The 16283-nt window shown below is 40.0% G+C and overlaps 1 protein-coding gene across 1 annotated transcript in view; it reads right to left on the bottom strand.

Moving 5' to 3' along the window:
* Positions 1–2918, bottom strand: part of Fam13a (family with sequence similarity 13 member A) — a 91874-nt gene extending 88956 nt beyond the window's left edge. The window contains exon 1 of the mRNA XM_028789409.1: positions 2728–2918. Coding sequence (XP_028645242.1) covers positions 2728–2756 — 29 coding nt within the window. The 5' untranslated portion in view covers positions 2757–2918. The remainder of the gene's footprint in view (positions 1–2727) is intronic.
* Between the last annotated feature and the right edge of the window lie 13365 nt (positions 2919–16283).

Here is a 16283-nt window from a genome sequence, read left to right as displayed (position 1 = left end):
AAAATAAAAATGTGAGACAATTTGATTTTTTTTAGGACTTAATGAGACTCTATTTTTAATTTAGGTCATGTGAAATGAACTGCAAGAAGTGAGAACTTTACAAAGGGACAGAAATTGAACAGTCAGTCTCTGCAAAGGTCTCACCAGAGCCCATGAATCTCTGAGTCAAGCCTGTGCTGGAAACTCCACAGAAAACAGAAGACTGGAAGGACCAAGGTGCTTTAAATCAGTCTCACTTCTTAACTTGGTGTGTGCTCTCATCCCAGCTACAAACCAGTAGTATCAAAATATCTTCTACGCCTTTGGAAGGTATGCAAAGGAAGGCTAAAAAGTCATCTATGAAAATTACAAGTTAGGCAGACATTACCATACATGTGTGCCCTCTAATAACGTCAGAGACGCAGATGAGGTTGAATAAAACACAGGGTGAAACATATCCCTCGAGGTGCATCTGTCATTACTCTAATCTTGCTGTGTATTACAGAATTTGCCGCACGGCATTGCAATTGCCTGGTGATGCTTCTGCGTCCTCACCAGTGTGGGAGAGCAGAACCTGTGACTTAATTACCTCCCTGGCAGGGCAGTAGTGTTTGATCAAGGAGAAAACATTAAACAATGTTGTAAGTTCTGTTTGAACAGGGAAAACCAAAAAGAATACCTCCCATAAGGCCATGATATTAAATATGCTATGTACCAATGTTAGGCAGCATAGTGTTAGATTACTACATGAACCAGCTGTCAATAGAGTTCTACAAGCTATAATCATTAACTAGAATTCATACCAGTATTTTCAATGCAGTCTTCAGCATGAATTGCTTTACTTGTTGTTTAAAGCTAATAGTTTACCTATTTATTCCAATTCAGTTTCAAGCTCTCTGGTACTCTGAAATTCTGCACAAGTCTCTCACCTTTGGATAAACTGAGGATGGGATCCTCAGAGATGGATATCACTTCTGTAATAAAGGTAGAGAACAACAGCCAAAGACATTGGCCTAAGAGTTGAAGAGACACTCTGCAGGAGCAGGAGCAAGTCAGCACAAACACTTAGGCTCACAAGGGACCTCTGTGTAGATAACCTCATCATACACCTGCCACTGTCTTCGAGAAGTTTATAACCCAAAGCAGAAATAAACTGCAAGTGAAGATTGCCAGGGAATCAATCCCCGCTTCCCCTGAGCTCGGAAGTAGGGGACATTGAATGCACAGTGAGGTGGTGATGAGTGACCAGAGACAAAAGTCATGACTCAGCATTCTCAAATGCACACTGAGATTTTCCTAGGTTCTTTATAGTGACCAACAATATAAAATAATTTTCAGGAAATCACATGGTCATTTTTGCTCTGCATAGCAAGCATTCTATAATCATGCAGCTATAACAGGGCTTAGGAATGGCCGATACTTTTTATCTCAAACATAACCTGCTTAGAGCTCTTCAGGAGTGACATCGTTGTAAGGACAAAAGTTCCCAACCTTAAGATTAGATAATAAAACTGCAAAAAGTATACATTAGTTTTGCTTTCTTAGAAATTTCAAGCATGGAAACTTTTTCACAAAATCAATATAGAATGATAGATTCCTCTACACAGCACTTCCTTCTGCATTAAGTATCAATTCTCTGATAAAGTACTCTGAATACCACATCAAGTTCCCATTACAGTGGACATGTCAGGACAGCAAAAGAAAAATGACCACACTGGCTCTCACCATAGGCAGTCTGCAGGAATCCTTTTACCATAAATGATACATTTTTCATCATATTTCTGTTGTTAAACCACAAACAAAATATCCATGGGATTGGTTTTTTAAAACTAATTTTATCTAAGTTTTTTCAATAAATTGCCATTATTGTCTGATTTTTGAAAATACCATTTTACATAGAAAACTGTAAATGAAACATATATATGAAGTCAGATGTCACTGTCCCTAAGTAATTGCAATTCAAAGGTGACTATATGATTAGCAAAAGTAAGTTTTTAAACTATGAACTGTGACCTTGGACGGTTCAGACTTTCTGTGGGGCAGGACTCAGTCATTTCTGTGGTGGCACACCTGGTGTGGTAACACACCAGGACACAGCAATCCTGTCTACTTCATCAACAGTGTGCTTCTTAACACCCAGGGCTATTTACAGTTACCTTTCTTTATTGCTATAGGACTCAGAGAGACCCCCTCATCACAGTACCCAGCAGCAAAGCCAGAACTCTGTGCTCAATCACTCTTACACTGCATTTTTTTTTTTTTTTGGTCTTTGCTTTTGTTGTTTTGTTTTTGTTATTTTTTTCAAGCATCATTTGGGTAACGAATCTACCTAGAAATATTCAAGGAAAAGCATTGTCCTCAACCTTTATTCCGACGACTCCATTATACTTGAGAGGAAAGTCCTTGCCTAGAGAGCAGATCATCAGATCCATCTACTGAGCTCACTGAAGTGCTTTAACAGCCTGGAGACTCGGGAAGCCCATTCAGTTTGCTTTGCTTCAGGTTGTAGAGGTATTGTTGTAAATGCACTTCCATTAAAAGAAGATATAACTGAACGCGATAATCAGGAGCAACTGCACAAAAGTGTCAGTGAAAGAGAAGTGCGCTATTTAAATGTTTCTATCTGGTCTGAGGAAAGAGCACAGTGAAGAACAGACTGCAAGATTTGCAGCCTGTTATTAATGATGCCGAGCATTGGCCAAGTACGCTGCCCAGAAAATACCAAACAGCATAAGCGGAGAACACTACCTTCGCAGCGGCATGATTTCACAAGCCATCCTCGTGTGCGAATCTGCACGGGATCCCCGAGTGTCTTCCAGTCAAGCCCTGTGTGCAGGACCCGCGGAACACACAACCTGCTGCAGCTGACACTGTCTCTCCACCTCCAGCTGTAGGCAAGGATATTTATCGGCTGCCTCCACATTTACACTGCAGTCCACTTTGACCTTTTGTTCCAGCGAAGCAGCTGAAACCCATAGCCAATCAGAGGAGGAGCAGTGGAGTGTGAAAGGCTGCTCCTCCTCGTGATCCTCCTCCAGCTTCTCCAGCTCCTCCTTCTGTCCCCACCCCACTTTGCTCTGCCCGCTGCTTAAGTGGGCTTGGCAAGCTCCAGCAACCTGAAACTTTCCTCTGAGAGGTTCCAGACAAGTCTGTCAGTCAGTGAAGAGCAACCAATAACTGCAGGGGAGCTCAGTTCAGCACGGCTCAAAGTGCATGAAAGCCAGCAAGGAAATGCATTGTCAAGGACAGACAGCGTCCCTTAAGATCCCATTTTTTTTTTTTTGAGGCCCAGGGGAAGAGTTGGACTGCGCCTTGCTTTCCTAAAATAAATAAACAAATAAAAATTACCCAAACAGTAGCCAGAAAAGGCTTTTCCAGATTGTTCCAGGCTTTTCCAGACGAAAGACTACCCAGACCCTTGCCCTACCCACATTTTCTTCCCCAGATACTTATTTACACTCGGTTGTGAGCAGTTCCTGGTGACATCACTCAAGGGGAGGAGGACAAGGTGCCCCAACAGGGCTCAGGTTTTCAGGATATCAAAACGTCTACTAGCATGGTCCTTCTGTTTGTTGTTTTTACATTTCATTCACATAAAGTGAATGTAGCTATTTCAATATTATTTTTTCTTCCGAAAATGTCAACGACACTTGGAAAAGACTTGTTTCTTATTATATATTCTTCTATTTTACAAAACGAATTTTCCAATAAGGTTCTTCTAAGTGCTTGTCAATTATCTTTTATAATTTTGTGTTTCACATGTATGTATGTATGTATGTGTATGTAATGTATGCGTGTATGTATGTATGTATGCCTGCATATGCACATGTGTACCACATGCGTGACTATTACCAGAGTGGGCCAGAGGGGAACACAGGGATCCTCTGGAACTAGAATTACAAATGGCTAAGTGGCCATGCTGGGAACCAAACCTGGGTCCTCCTGAAGAGCAGCCAGTGCTCCATCCCCTATTATTTCTTCAGGAGCACTATTTTTAGGAAAGTAATCACAAATCATAGGTTTCATAGAATGCCAGAAACACATCGTGGACCATTTATTTCACATTATGCAAGTTTAACGAGTCCTAACACAGCCACGATCATTACTTTTAGCAGCAGAGAGAACAGAGACCCAGTCAACTACATTCAAAAAGTGTACCAGCTTAAAGGCTTTCCTGTAGTTTTCTCAGCTTGCTTTTTAAAAACAAACAAACAAACAAACAAACAAAAATAGACTACTCAGGAAGTTGGAATTGTCTCTATATTCTCTTTTGATACTATATTTGCACCTTTTTTGCTTTTAAATTATTACTTCTATTCCTAAAACTAACCTCATTATCATCATCATATTTTTGAACAGTCTTGATGTCTTAGCTATTTTTTCCTTTGCTGTGAAGAGACATTATGACCAAGGCAATTTTAAAAATTAACCATTTTCTTTAATTGGGAGCTTGCTTTCAGTTTCAGAATTTAGTTCATGATCATCACAGTAGGTAGCATGATATAGTAGCTCAGAGACTACATCTTATCTGAAAGTTGGGGGGGGGGGGAGAGAGAGAGATTGAGAGAGAGAACCCACTCCCAGTGACACAACTTCTCCAACAAGGTGACATCTTCTAATCCTTTACAAACAATTCCACCATCAGGGAACCAAGCATTCAGATATATAACCTACAGTAGTCATTCTCATTCAAACCACATCTTTTTAAATGGTGGAGCATGCGTGGTTAAGGTGCAGAAGGGCACATCACAGTTGTTAGAGGCATTCTTCTGGAAAGAAAGTGTTTACAGTTGGGGAAAACATAAGTTTTATATTTGGCCTTGGCATTTAAGAAGATAGCCTCATTTTTTCCTCAGCTTCAGGTAGGCACTGTAATGTTGAACTGAGCCAAGGTCATATCTATATCTTGGCAGCCTTTTCTTTTTTCTTTTTTCTTTTTTTTTTTTTTTACTAAGAATACTCATTAATGAGAAACAGTTTTCCAAATAACATCTCTTATGGTTAAAGTATAATGTCTAAAGATTGCTAAAGAAACATACTCATCATTTTTATCCTGGTTATACTTTCCTGCTTGGTGTTGAAGACCAGGTAGGAGGCTCATTTTCTTTTTAATGTCAAGGTCAGTTATAACATCTGGTCCTTATGTGTTTCTTGGGCTTGTGAGGAAACTCTGGTTCCTCTTGTCTTTCTTTTGCCAGCTAGTCCACCTATGAGATGATAAGTCAAAGACCTCGTTTTTATTGTTTTATTTGGAAATGTGGAGGAAATATTTTGTCTTTGCTGACTCTCCTCTTTGTAGATATTGGAGGAGTCCACATAGTGGTGTTTCCATAGCCTCCCTGAACAAAAGAACAGGTAACTCACCACAGTCTTTTGAGAGGTGCTGTGCAGCCCACTGGAACTAAGGTGACCTTAAAAGGTAAGGGGGAAAATATTCACTCTTTAATCACTTTGACTACATCAGTATAAGACACCAAGTATGGATGTTGAACATTAGTTACACTGGTCTCTTATTTTTATTACTGTGCAATATTTAGATAAAGCTTGAACTGAAATCAAGCACTTTAAATAATCCGTGATTAGACATACATTAAGTCAGTACCCTATCTTGCTCATCTTTTACATATCCTAAATAACTTATTCAGACACACATAATTTAAATAAACTTTAGCTTTTTTCCATTTTGAAAAATAATCTGTCCATTTTGATTTTTAGATACAAGTTTCTTTTACTAATAATATTTTATTTTTATATTCAATATCTTACTATTTTTTAATACTATGAGACATAGTAACATCAACAAATAAATTAACTATGTGTTGGGAGAATTTGGGGGGTGGATTAATCAGTATAGATCCCTTCTTCAAAAGACTCCAATGACAAACCAAAGTTCTGCTTTTACCAAAGCTCATCCTGGGGGACCAGTGAATGTGTAAGGTTTATTTACAGAGCACATGTGTGGTTATTCACAAGAGGATCCTGAGATCAACCACACTGGAAAGTCTGTACCTAGTGCTGATGATGGTTTTCCCACAGCTGCACAGGTGGAGCCTCCTTTCCCTAGCCTCAAGACCACCAAGCCATGTGCAATGAAGGCATAATTGCATGCTAGCTGGGATGAGTGGGATGAGTGGGTTGAGTACTCAGGTAGGGGTACAATGACCCTATACTTTTATAAAGGAACACTTAACAATCAGCAAGTTCTGATGTGTTGGATTTTTGCAAGCAGGTGCCGATGAACTCATAAAGATGGTGGTTGCTCAGCTTGGAAGATAAACACTATGTAAAATCTCTTTAATAAAGCAAAGTTGAATCCAAAGTACGTATAAAAAATAGTACAATGTTCTGCCTAGTTTTGTGTTAACCTGAACAAGCTAGAGTTACATGGAAGGAAGAAATCTTAATTGAGAATAGCCTCCTAAGATTTGGCTTTAAGACATTTTCTTAATTAGTAATTGGATGGGAAGGGCCATTGTGGATGGTGCCACCCTGCGCTGATGGTCCTGGCTTCTATAACAAATCAGGGTAAGCAAGTCACAATGGGCAAGTCAGTAAGCAGCATTGTTCCATGGATTCTGCATCAGCTTCTGCTTCTAGGTTTCTGTCCTCCTGGAGTTCTTGTCCTGTTTCTTTCAATAATGGATTCAATGTACAAGTGTGAGCCAAAATACCCACCCCTCCAACACACACACACACACACACACACACACACACACACAAACACACACTTGCTTTTTGGTCATGATGTTTCATTGCAGTAATAGAAACCCTAAATAAGACATTTCAAATTAGGATTAGCTGTGCTTAAAGAAAACATTTACATTTTAGCAAGAGTTTCTACAGTTTATTAAAATAACCTTGACATGAAAAAATAGTCTTTGCAAATAACAAAATGCAGAAACACACACACACACACACACACACAGAGCCAGAAATCTTTACATATTTATGTTGTAACTATAGTTTGAGGTTAGAGAGGACATACATTTTCCCCATTTTAACTAGGATAGATTAATGTAAATCCTATGGCTAAAAAAGCCATTTTCTTTTCCTACCTTGAAATCTATTAAGGGTTTCTGGTGGAATGCAATAAAAAGTATTTCTGATTCCCTTAATTCTCAAAGGCTTAGGGGGTTAACCTTTTCCTTGTTGTTATTGTTATTATATAGTTTCATAGTCAAGAAAAATGACCAACCCTAGCTGTGTTTTGGTTTTGAATGCATATAAGTAGATAAACAGAAGCACCAGATGCCTAGCAAACCTTTGTCAAACTAGTACCTACAGCCTCCCTTAGACATCAGCTAAGGAACCCCAGCCAGAATTATAATACTGGAGTCACTGGTTGAAGACTTCTAGGCAGAACCTCCTCTCTGGTCTCTTCATAGACAAGCATCTAGTTAGCTGTCCTTACCATTCACATTTGTGTCATGAGATAAGTAATAGTAACTCATGTTGGAAATAATTTACCCCTTAGCTGTCCTAAAGGACACAATGACATGACTCTCGAGCTGTGTTGTTTTTCCCCTTTTCCTTGTCACAGAGTCAGGGGCAAGTGTGACCCAGGCAGGAGTTTGGGAGGACATTGAGACAAACATGCTTGAATCTGAAATGGAAGTTCCAAGCCCTTTCTCCTAGGCTAGCTTCTCAGTGAGCTTAACCAGCACAGCGTAGTGTACTGATATGGCATGCATATAAAAGGTATTTTCTGATCTGGTGAAACTGAACTTATAAGCTTATATTGGGCAGAAAACTTGCTGTTGGGCCTTACCACAATGTGGCTGGACCAAATGTACCTGTACTCCTCATCAACCTGCATAGAGTTATCCAAATGAATCATATCTGCTGGGTCACTCTTTGCAAACAGGAATGGACAAGCCTCAGAAGGTGATGACTTGAGCTGTTCTTTTCTTCTTAACTCATCTCTCCTACTGTAACTGAGAGGCAAAAGCAAAAGTAAGGGTACTCACAGTGCCATGGGGCAGAAATGAGAACAGAGAAGTACAAAGCAACGACATTTTGGGGTGTGGGAAGGGAGAGCATTCTATATCAGAAGAATATGGAACTAAAGATGCCAGGCAGAGAGAGTAGGTATTAAGGCACAGCAGAGCCTATATCTCCATTATCCATTCTCACACGTCTCCAAGCAGGCCACTCCAGCAATGGCTGAAGCAAGTGCTCACTGACAGCAACCTGTCTAGCACCTGGCAATTTACCCCTTGAGTTTCTGCTGGGTTCTGTGCTTTACTGATATTCTACCCTAGACCACCAAGTGAAGTGGAAAATTTCTGGTTTCTTTGGATAATCAGTTATGTCATGTGATGTTTTCCTGGAAGCTGTCTTTTGAGGATGTTTTGCAGAGGCAGACACTTGAGAAGACACATGATGTTTGGAAAGAGTATAAGTAGAACCCAGCAGACAGTGAACAAGTCTCTTGCATTGGTTCACCTTTTAATGTTTTTCTGGTTTTCACTGATTGGTACACTTTGCAATGCTTTGCTGGTTTCTGCTCATCTTCACTTGTCATAACTTCATGGACACAGCAAATAACTCAGAGCATTTTTTGATACTTCTGTGGACTCATGCCAATTTGGTGGAGGTTTGAGATTTCTTCTGGATAGAGCCACTGCTACTGATTCCTGTTTGGTGTTTGGTGGTTGAACTGGACTGTCACTACTGAATCATGTTTGGAATTGTCCCAAAGAGCTATTTCTAAATAGGTCCACAAGACTCTTTGTCCTATTGACAGTCTCTCCCCTGTACCTTTTGTTGGTGGCCTAGAAGGGAGGTTGAAACATTTAAGAACCCTAAATAAAATAGACTTTGAAAAATCTAAGCCTATAACTACAGACTTCAGTGATAGGTCCCTTTGTAGGAAGCCAATGCTGAAGGGACGTGGCTGGGAAAACTCTTAGGTCTCCTCTAGAAAACCAGCAAATAAATCACTTCAGAGATCTGATTCTGTCTCCCAAGTCTAATATGAGAAGGCATGCAGTGATCTCCAGAGGGCTCAGTGAGATCAGAAAGTTTTATGGGTTATGTCATGTGGTTACATTAACCAAGATGGCAGTGATGTCACCCACATTTGCCCTCTTTATGATAGAATTAGCAGGATGTTGACCAAATCACATAGTTGTCTCCATCCTAATGAGGTCACCAGCAAAGAAGGTGATAAACTGTATGGTTGCTTTCTGGTTATGGTGAACCCATCCCCCCTCAGGGCTCAAGTCCATGTGGGGTCCACACATCTCATTGCTATGGACTGTTACATCCTTTTCTTTTTTTTTTTTTTAAAAAAAAGAGATACTTTATTAGGTTAACAGGGATATAGAAAGAGACAGTAGCCATCCCCCCCTCAAACAAAAACAAAAAAGTAACAACAAAAATTCAGAGGAAAAAATTTCCATGGTCACAGCTCCAGGAAATAGCATCTATACAGAGCTACAGTGAATCTGAGGCTCTCAGAGAGCATCCAGAGAGATGGAGAGAGGTTTAGCCATCATCCAATTTTAGTTCATAACGACAGTGAATCTGTCTCTCTGGGTGGCTAAAGGGAAAATGAGAGCTTTAGAAAATGCAAAAATTTGCCTATAACTTCCCCAACCTGCTTAAAATGTCCTTTTTCTGGAGTCTGGGTTGGATCTCACCATAGAAGAGTGAGGAAACCTCACTGTGGAGCCAGGCCCTAGGTCAATAGTGCATTTTAGTATCTGTTCACAGATCTGTTAGTCATCCACAGTTTAACTTGCTTTCTAAGACATACAGACATTAGAGTTAGAAAGACAGGTGTCCATTCTAGGATGGAGGAAGTGTGCTGCTGATGGCTTCAACAGTCATGCTTTCCTATCCTTTCAGGGTTGGGCCTGGTTTATTTTACTCATTATTACGAGTAAGACCTCAGAAAAAAAGCTCAAGAGATGTTCCCAAAATGCTACTGTCTAGGAGTCATGGTTAGATCAGTTGCTTTTGTTTGTTTGTTGTTTAAGTTAAAAAATTAAAAGGCAGAAAAATTCTCAGACATGTAGCAGTAAAGAAATTCTTGGGCTGGAGAGCTGGCTCAGCAATTAAGAGCACTGACTGCTCTTCCAGAGGTCCTGAGTTCAATTCCCAGCAACCACATGGTGGCTCACAACCATCTCTAATAGGCTCTGATGCCCTCCTCTGGTGTGTCTGAGGAGAACAACAATGTACTCACATACATAAAATAAATAAATTTTAAAAGAAAAAACAGAAAAAAAAGAAAAAGAAATTCTTGAACACAGACGACAAAATCAGACAAAGGAAGGGTTTAATTAGGAACAAGAAAATATGCACATACAACAAACACACAGAGAAAAGAGGAAAAAGACGCTCCACAAAGCAGAGGGAAACCCAGGAAGTTCAAGTTCTTTATAAGTTTTTAAAGCACTTTGTAAGACACCAATATTTTAAAAAATAGTTAAGATTTATTGCTATAATTTTTTCAGTTTTTTTTTTCATGAAGGCATCGATACTATCTAGATAAAACAGTGGGGCTGAAAAGATGGCTCCGGGGTAAAGCTGTTTAATTCCAAGTCTTATAATCTAGGATCGATCTCAAGGCACCACATAGTGGAACCAACTCCTGAAAGTTGCTCTCTGCTTTCCATATGTACATACACACACACACACACACACACACACACACACACACACACAAGCCCACACACACATGCATGCACTTAACATTTTAAAAATCAAACATAAAAGGTCAATAATTTAAAAGTCCAGCATTATTAGAAATTCTTAAAATTGAACTAGAATTTATGTTCAATAAGTTCCAAGCACATTGTACAGAAATAAGATGTGGTTTATCTCTGTTCTCAATATGTTTCTTGGAGAGCTGTCTTCCTAACAACATTCTTCTAACACTTGTATCACATAGTGGTAAGCTGTTGTTTTTCTTAAAAGTCTACACACATCTGCACTTACTAATTACATGCATTTTTCATTTTTTTCTGATATGCATAATCCCTTCTTTTGTGGGGGAGGTTATTTTTTAGGCATTACTTGTGATGGTCGGTACTTATTCACAGCCTTTCATGCTTTCTCTACCAAGTATTGCTTAACTACTTTCATTGTTTGTATTTCTCACATCTAATTCCCTCTGCTCAGGGCTCTACAGACACTGGCCAGAGCATCATTTAGTCAGCTGTTTCTTCTAAATTCTTGAAACAGACTCCTCCAACAGACTCCTCCACATGTGCCCCTCTGTCTTGGTTCCTCTGATTTTCTTACCTAGCTCCTAACAGGTTCTACTGTTCTGAAGTGTCTGTAAAGCTTGACCTGCACCTCTATGATATGCGATGCAACCTTTAAAAGCACAGTAGTGGCATATGCCTTTAATCTCAGCACTAAGGAGGCAGAATACAGGCAGATCTCTGTGAGTTTGAGGTTAGCCTGGTCTACAGAGCTAAGTTCCAGAAAAGCCAGGGCTACACAAAGAAGATCTGTCTCAAAAATAAAAAGCAAATACCAACCAATTAAATAAACAGCCAAACTAACTAATTAACCAGCTAACCAACCAAAAATGCTTTCTGGTTCTCCTTAGCATTTATTGTTTTAAAAGTGAGTTCACTAGTATTCTCTGCCTTTCACCCTAGTAAGTACTGCTTGCAAGCATATTCTTGCCAGATAGTTAAATAGTGTAAAAGAAACTCTCAGGCTGCTGGCAACTGCTCAGACTAGAGATTCATGCTGTGCTGTGGCTCTTCTCCAATGACACAGTCTTCATGTCTTGTCACACAGTCACCTCTTCCTAATTGAGAAACTCAAGATCATTAAGCAGGAGCAAGTTGCCTTTGATCTTCTTGGCTTCCTTCACACACTGCTCGCCTGGCTGCTGTGGTAAAAGCAGAGACAGCTTAAGGAGAGGATGGTAAGGAGGGAAGGAGAGGCACCGGTGGCAGCTCCTTCATATCGGCATTTTGTCTCAAGCATTTTCTCTAGGGAGAAGCCTGGTGTCTACTACACTCTAAGCTTGTCATTTTCAATTGGAATAAGTGAGCGTCCCTTAGCCTAAAAACAATCTCCTAGGTCACTAAGCCTCTGGCACTGTATCTTGGTGCCCATCTTCTCACAGAGACACGATTTTCTAGTCTCCTGAAAGACTTTGTGTTTCTGTATAGTCTTCCCTGGGATTTCTCTAAACTTCTTTATACTCTTTGTCCATTCGTTTCATTTGTCTTTCCTTCCCTTTTGCCTCTGCCTCCAAGCCCAACTCATTTGGACTTATTCCACAACTGGGGCCCTGGAATTCTGCCCCGGGGATTGGATTCTGGCTTCATTGCTGTCAGTGTGGGTTCTACAAGCTCTAAAGGCTTGTCTTGAAGCAGTGAGGTTGCTTGGGGAAGCAGTAGGGCCACACACATAAGACATACAGACTATTCTGGGGCAGAGGATACGAGCACACTCATTTTATTAACACCCCAGTCAAAGCGTTCACGCCCTCCCACTGTCTGATCTCCAGTTGCTCCGACTTTTGTTCCTTATCAATGTCACCATTCTCTGAGTCACTTTAAAGCCACAATCATCTTAACTCCACCATTTAGTCAAATCCACTGAGAGTTCTATTTAGTCTGCCGATGTAACTGGTCCCAGTATGATCACAGTCTTCCTTCCTCTGTTCACTGCGACTCCAGGGCCTACATCCCCTCAGCAGACTAAACAGCTCACTCAAACCCTTACTCAAAGCAGCTCACAACAGCCTTTTACTTAAAGCTCAACACTTTTAATACAGTCTTAGGACTTTAGTTTACCTCTTGTTCAGTTTTCTCGGTCTTTTCAAAGAAAGTTTAGTTATCCCCGGTCACTATTTTTAAATTTGTTCTGAATTTTTCTACCTAAACACTTCCTCATGGTGTACCTTTAGTTGGGACCACTCTTCTATTCTATTCCCTCCCTCCAGTTCTATTCCCTCTGAGCAAATTTCTGCTCACACTTCACATACAGCTCAGTTGGAAGAAACCTCTTCAAGCCTCTGATCGCATTTATCCCATTGCAATGATGCTTGCACTTTCCCACTGTTTTATAATTATTTGGCTCTGCATATCATCTTCCTTTTGGAAGGAGTGACAAGAACTCTATCTTTTTTGGAGTCTCTTCTCGGTAAGTGCTTAGTGAATTGTGAATATCAAGTCTAGATATTCTAAAGCATAACTCCTTTTGCTAGATTTAAATGATCAAACCATGCTGATACCTGCATTTTAGCATTTTCTTGCAACAATCTATTAAGATAAACCAAATAAAACCTCAGGATAACCAGTAATTGAGAAGAAATATGTGAACTGAGCTGCACATTGTAATGACAGAGATGAATAAGTAAGACTCTGTGTGAAACCTCTGGACCCTCTCAAGTACTCTCAGCGCCGAGCTCTCCCCAACTGCCTGTTTGCTTCTCCATACTTCACATGGCTTGCAAATGTCTTTTTTTTTTCAAGGTTTTTCAGCAGATTCCAACTATGTGGTAATATCTGTGTTTGCCCTTGTGCTATCAAGATCAACAAATGTTCCAACAATGATGTGGTTACATTTGCTTTAATTTCAACATCAACTAAAAACAACCAAGGAGCCAGGAATATTTCTTGACTACATTAGTTTGTTTTCAAATATCATTTCAGAAGCAGATTGGTTTTTATGGTGTTGTATATTAAAATAAGTTATTTTATTGGAGGTTTGGTAAAGAAATTTTTTTCGGGGAGAATTGCCCCTTTCATACATCTTAAAATTAGCCTTTGAACAATGCATTAAAAATTAATGCTCTCTACAATATACTTGCATGGAATTTATAAATGAATAAATCTGACATGAGATATAAAATGTAGGCCAAAGCTTACATTTTAGGATATAAATAATTGGAGTAATTTAGAAGTTTGCTGCACAAGGCCCTTATAAAACTAGTTCTCTAGAAGTATCTATTGGCCCACTAGTGGGGTTTACAACTGATTACAGGACAATGTCATCATCATCACTATTATTAACAAAATGTCAATAAAAGATAGATGGAAGAACTATGATGGTGGTATTAAAAGGTAACTAGAATGCACTGAGGACTTATACTATGCTCATTGTAATAGATGTAGAAATGAAGATAGAGCACTCAGCTAATAAGGGATTTACATGAACTCAGTATTTGAATGCCAACTTCCACAGTTTTCCACCATTGCATAGCCTTTTAAAATAGTCAAGTACTAAACTTACCTCCACATACCTCCACATCCATCCATCCATCCTAGCCATCTATCTACCTACCTACAATATCAAACAACTATAAGAAATAATGGATCCTTCTCATTTGAACTTTATATTTAGATGACTTAAAGATAATATAGTAAATAAGAACCAGATAGTCTTTTAGTGACTGTTTCAATATGAAGACATCCATAGGATCTCAGTAGACATCTGCTACTGCAAGTTAACACTGTGCTCTGTGCTCTGTGGTGTGTGTGTGTGTGTGTCTGTCTGTCTGTCTGTCTGTCTATCTGTCTGTCTGTGTACTCATGCTCAAAGGTGGGTATGTACATGTGAGTACAGTTGCCCTTGGAATACAAAAGTGGGATTCTCTTGAAGCTGTGCTTATAGGTCATTGTGAGCTTCCTGTTCTGGGTGTTGGGAATAAATCTTAGGTCCTCTGCAAGAGCAGTAAGCATTCTTAACTGGGAACAATCTCTGCAGCCCCACTTTTATTTATTTTCAATTATGAAAATGTTATTCCCCTTTTAAACATTACTATACACAAGTGATCAGTGGCCTGTGTGTTGTTTTGTGTAAATAAACTTGTGTATTTTTTAAAGTATTAGAATGTGCCTGAAGGGGCCTGCTGGGCTTTCAGATGTCTCACAGGGTTCAATAGTTCAGAATTTAAAGTCCCAAAGGGGATGCCAGGGAGAAGAGGAGGAGAAAGCAGCTGGCAGAGGGCAGCTGTGGAGACTTGAGCACCCAAGGATACTGTCTGCACACTCCATGCAGCATCTAGCTGTCTCCTCATGACACTGCAAAAAGTAGGATTAAAACCAGAAGGACTGAAGCTTCCTTGACTGGCCCTTCCTTCTTGTTTGACTTCTTTGGGTCTGTAGATGTAACATGGCACCTCCATTTTATGGCTAATATCCACTTGCAAATGAGTACATACCATACATATCTTTACAGGACTGGGTTACGTCACTCATGATATTCTCAACTTTTATCCATTTGCCTGCAAAATTCATGACGTCTTTGTTTTTAATAGCTGAGTAATTTTCCATTGTGTAGATGTATCACATTTTCTTTATCCATTCTTCAGTTGAGGGGCATCTAGGTTGTCTCCAGTTTCTGGCTATTATGAATAAAGCTGCTATGAACAGAGTTGAGCAAGTAAGTGTCTTTGTGGGATGTTGGAGCATCATTTGGGTGTATACACAGGAGGGTTATAGCTGGCTCTTCAGGTAGAGCTATTCCCAGTTTTCTGAGAAACTGACAAACTGATTTCCAAAGTGATTGTAAAAGTTTGCACTCCCACCAGCAATGAAGACGTGTTTCACTTGAGCCACATCCTCACCAGCGTCTCTTGAGGTTTTGATCTTAGTCATTCTGATGGGTGTAAGATGGAGCCTCTCACCCAGCAATATGTTTTGATTTGCATTTCCCTGATGGCTGAGGACTTTGGACACTAAGGACTTCCAGCAAATCATGGCGGGTGGAGGTGGGGGTAAAGTAGCACAGCTATACAGACAGAATGAGATCAAGAGCAAGAATGAGAGCAGATGATATAGCACACAAAAGCACACACATACAAACACACACACACACGCACAGAGACAGACACACAGAGATATACAGAGAAGGAAGGAGAGAGAGAGGAAGGGAGAGAGAGAGAGAAGAGTACACATGCATATGAGAGAGAGCACACTGTGGCAAGGCCAAGGCCAGGTTCTTTGCTTTTATTTTTCTTATTATTTATTCAGTCTTCTCTCATGTATTACGTCTTTCCTCCCCACTTCTCCTTTTCTCCATCCTCCTCTTTAATTTCCCTCAGAAAATAGCAAGTCTTTCAGGGAGATCAACCAAATACAACATAACAAGCTACACAGTAAGGTCAGGCACGTATTCTCACATCAAGGCTGGATGAGCCCACCCAGTAGTAGGAAAGGGTCCCAAAAAGCAGGCAAAAGAGTCTGAGACAGCCATTGTTCCCACTGTTAGGAATCCTATAAGAACACTGAGCTACACAGCCATATTATGTACAAAGGACCTAGGTCAGCTCCATACGCTGTGAGCCCACTGTGTCCTGGTCAGTTGATTCGGTATTCTTG

Source organism: Grammomys surdaster, unplaced genomic scaffold, assembly GCF_004785775.1.
Source record: "Grammomys surdaster isolate TR1022 unplaced genomic scaffold, NIH_TR_1.0 125832, whole genome shotgun sequence".
NCBI classification, from domain to species: domain Eukaryota; kingdom Metazoa; phylum Chordata; class Mammalia; order Rodentia; family Muridae; genus Grammomys; species Grammomys surdaster.
Note: the sequence above shows the minus strand (reverse complement) of the source record. Positions and strands in the feature narration are given on the sequence as shown.